Source organism: Notothenia coriiceps, unplaced genomic scaffold, assembly GCF_000735185.1.
Source record: "Notothenia coriiceps isolate Sejong01 unplaced genomic scaffold, NC01 NC01_scaffold00017400, whole genome shotgun sequence".
NCBI lineage: Eukaryota > Metazoa > Chordata > Actinopteri > Perciformes > Nototheniidae > Notothenia > Notothenia coriiceps.
The window spans coordinates 1-1,260 of record NW_011350101.1 but is presented as its reverse complement, the minus strand read 5'-3'; the positions used below and the strand labels follow the sequence as shown (position 1 = coordinate 1,260).

At 54.8% G+C, this 1,260-nt stretch overlaps 1 protein-coding gene across 1 annotated transcript; it reads right to left on the bottom strand.

The window, feature by feature from the left end:
* Positions 1-263: 263 nt before the first annotated feature.
* On the bottom strand, positions 264-1,254 carry LOC104950344 (pre-mRNA cleavage complex 2 protein Pcf11-like; the record flags this gene model as incomplete). Its single annotated transcript, XM_010776855.1, has 2 exons — positions 671-1,254; positions 264-435 (listed from the first exon to the last, which is right to left on the bottom strand). Coding segments are annotated over exons 1-2 (672 nt in total), but the record flags the coding sequence as incomplete, so codon positions are not given.
* Between the last annotated feature and the right edge of the window lie 6 nt (positions 1,255-1,260).

Here is a 1,260-nt window from a genome sequence, read left to right as displayed (position 1 = left end):
CACACACACAGGGTGTACACACACACACAGAGGGTATACACACACACACACAGAGGGTGCACACACACACAGAGGGTATACACACAGACACACAGTTATCCTTATAGAAATACATTTAAAAACAATTACGATTAAATCCTCTCCCCATGAGATCTACCGCATTGACCCCGATTACAAGACGACCCCTCGTTTTCACATTATATTGGGGTCGATACGGTAAATAAGCTTTCATTTTGTAGAGGGTGGGGGTGTTTGGGACTCACCCTCCTGAGCAGGTCCTTCTTGGAGACGGAGTTTAGGACCTCGGGGATCTGCATGTTGGCGTCAACACTGAGGCGGTGCTTTGGGGTGCGAGGCGTCTGGGGGCGGGTGGGGGCGATGTAGGGTTTGTGACGGGGGGTAGCCGGCTTCAGGTGGGGGTCCTCAGGCTTCGGGCTGAGAGGAAACACAGAGGGGGGTCAATAAGGAACATCAACACAGTCTGTTACACACCTGAACTTTGGAAAGAACATCCAGAACATCTGTTTGCAACTCACTCATTATTTATCTATACATCACATGACATCTGTTTTATTGTGTTGCATAAATAATAATAAAGTTCTCTTATTGAATCCTATATCTGTGACATACTGAAGTTATAAATAAAGTTTTGAATAAAGTGTTGACTCACTGCTTGTTCTCCTCCCAGCCGCTCCTCCAGCGGTGGGGGGGGGCCGGGCCATCCTTGCCCTCCTTGGCCCCGTCGTGGCCTCGGGGGGAGTGGGGGGGGTGCGGGGGGTCCTCCACCGGCCTCTTGGACCTCCTGCTCTCCGATTGGCTCTTCTTCTTGCCGTGTTCTGGTTCTCGTCGGGGGGGTTTCCCTGGTTTGTGCGAGGGGGGGGGCGGAGACAGGGAGCTGCTCCGCGTCCGACGGCGTTCCTTCCTCTTCGGGGGCGAGACGGGGGGCGAGCGGGAGCGTTTCCTGGCGTGGGTGCGAGCGTTGCCCCCCGCTTTGAACTCCATCTTCTCCTCGTCGTGTTTCGATCCGTTCAGAAGCTTCCCTTTGTTGCCGCCCCCTCTCAGAGGCTCCTCCTTCTTCTTCTTAGGCTCCTCCTCTTTGACGGCCACACCTCCCCTCTTCTTCAAACGGGGGTCCTTTTTGGTCTCGTGTTCCGCCGGTTTCGGTTTCATCGGGATGCTTTTTGTGATGGGAGAGGAGGAAGTGGTGGTGGGGGGTTTTGGCGCCTCTTTTCGGGGGGTCCGGGGCTTCTCGGGTCGTGG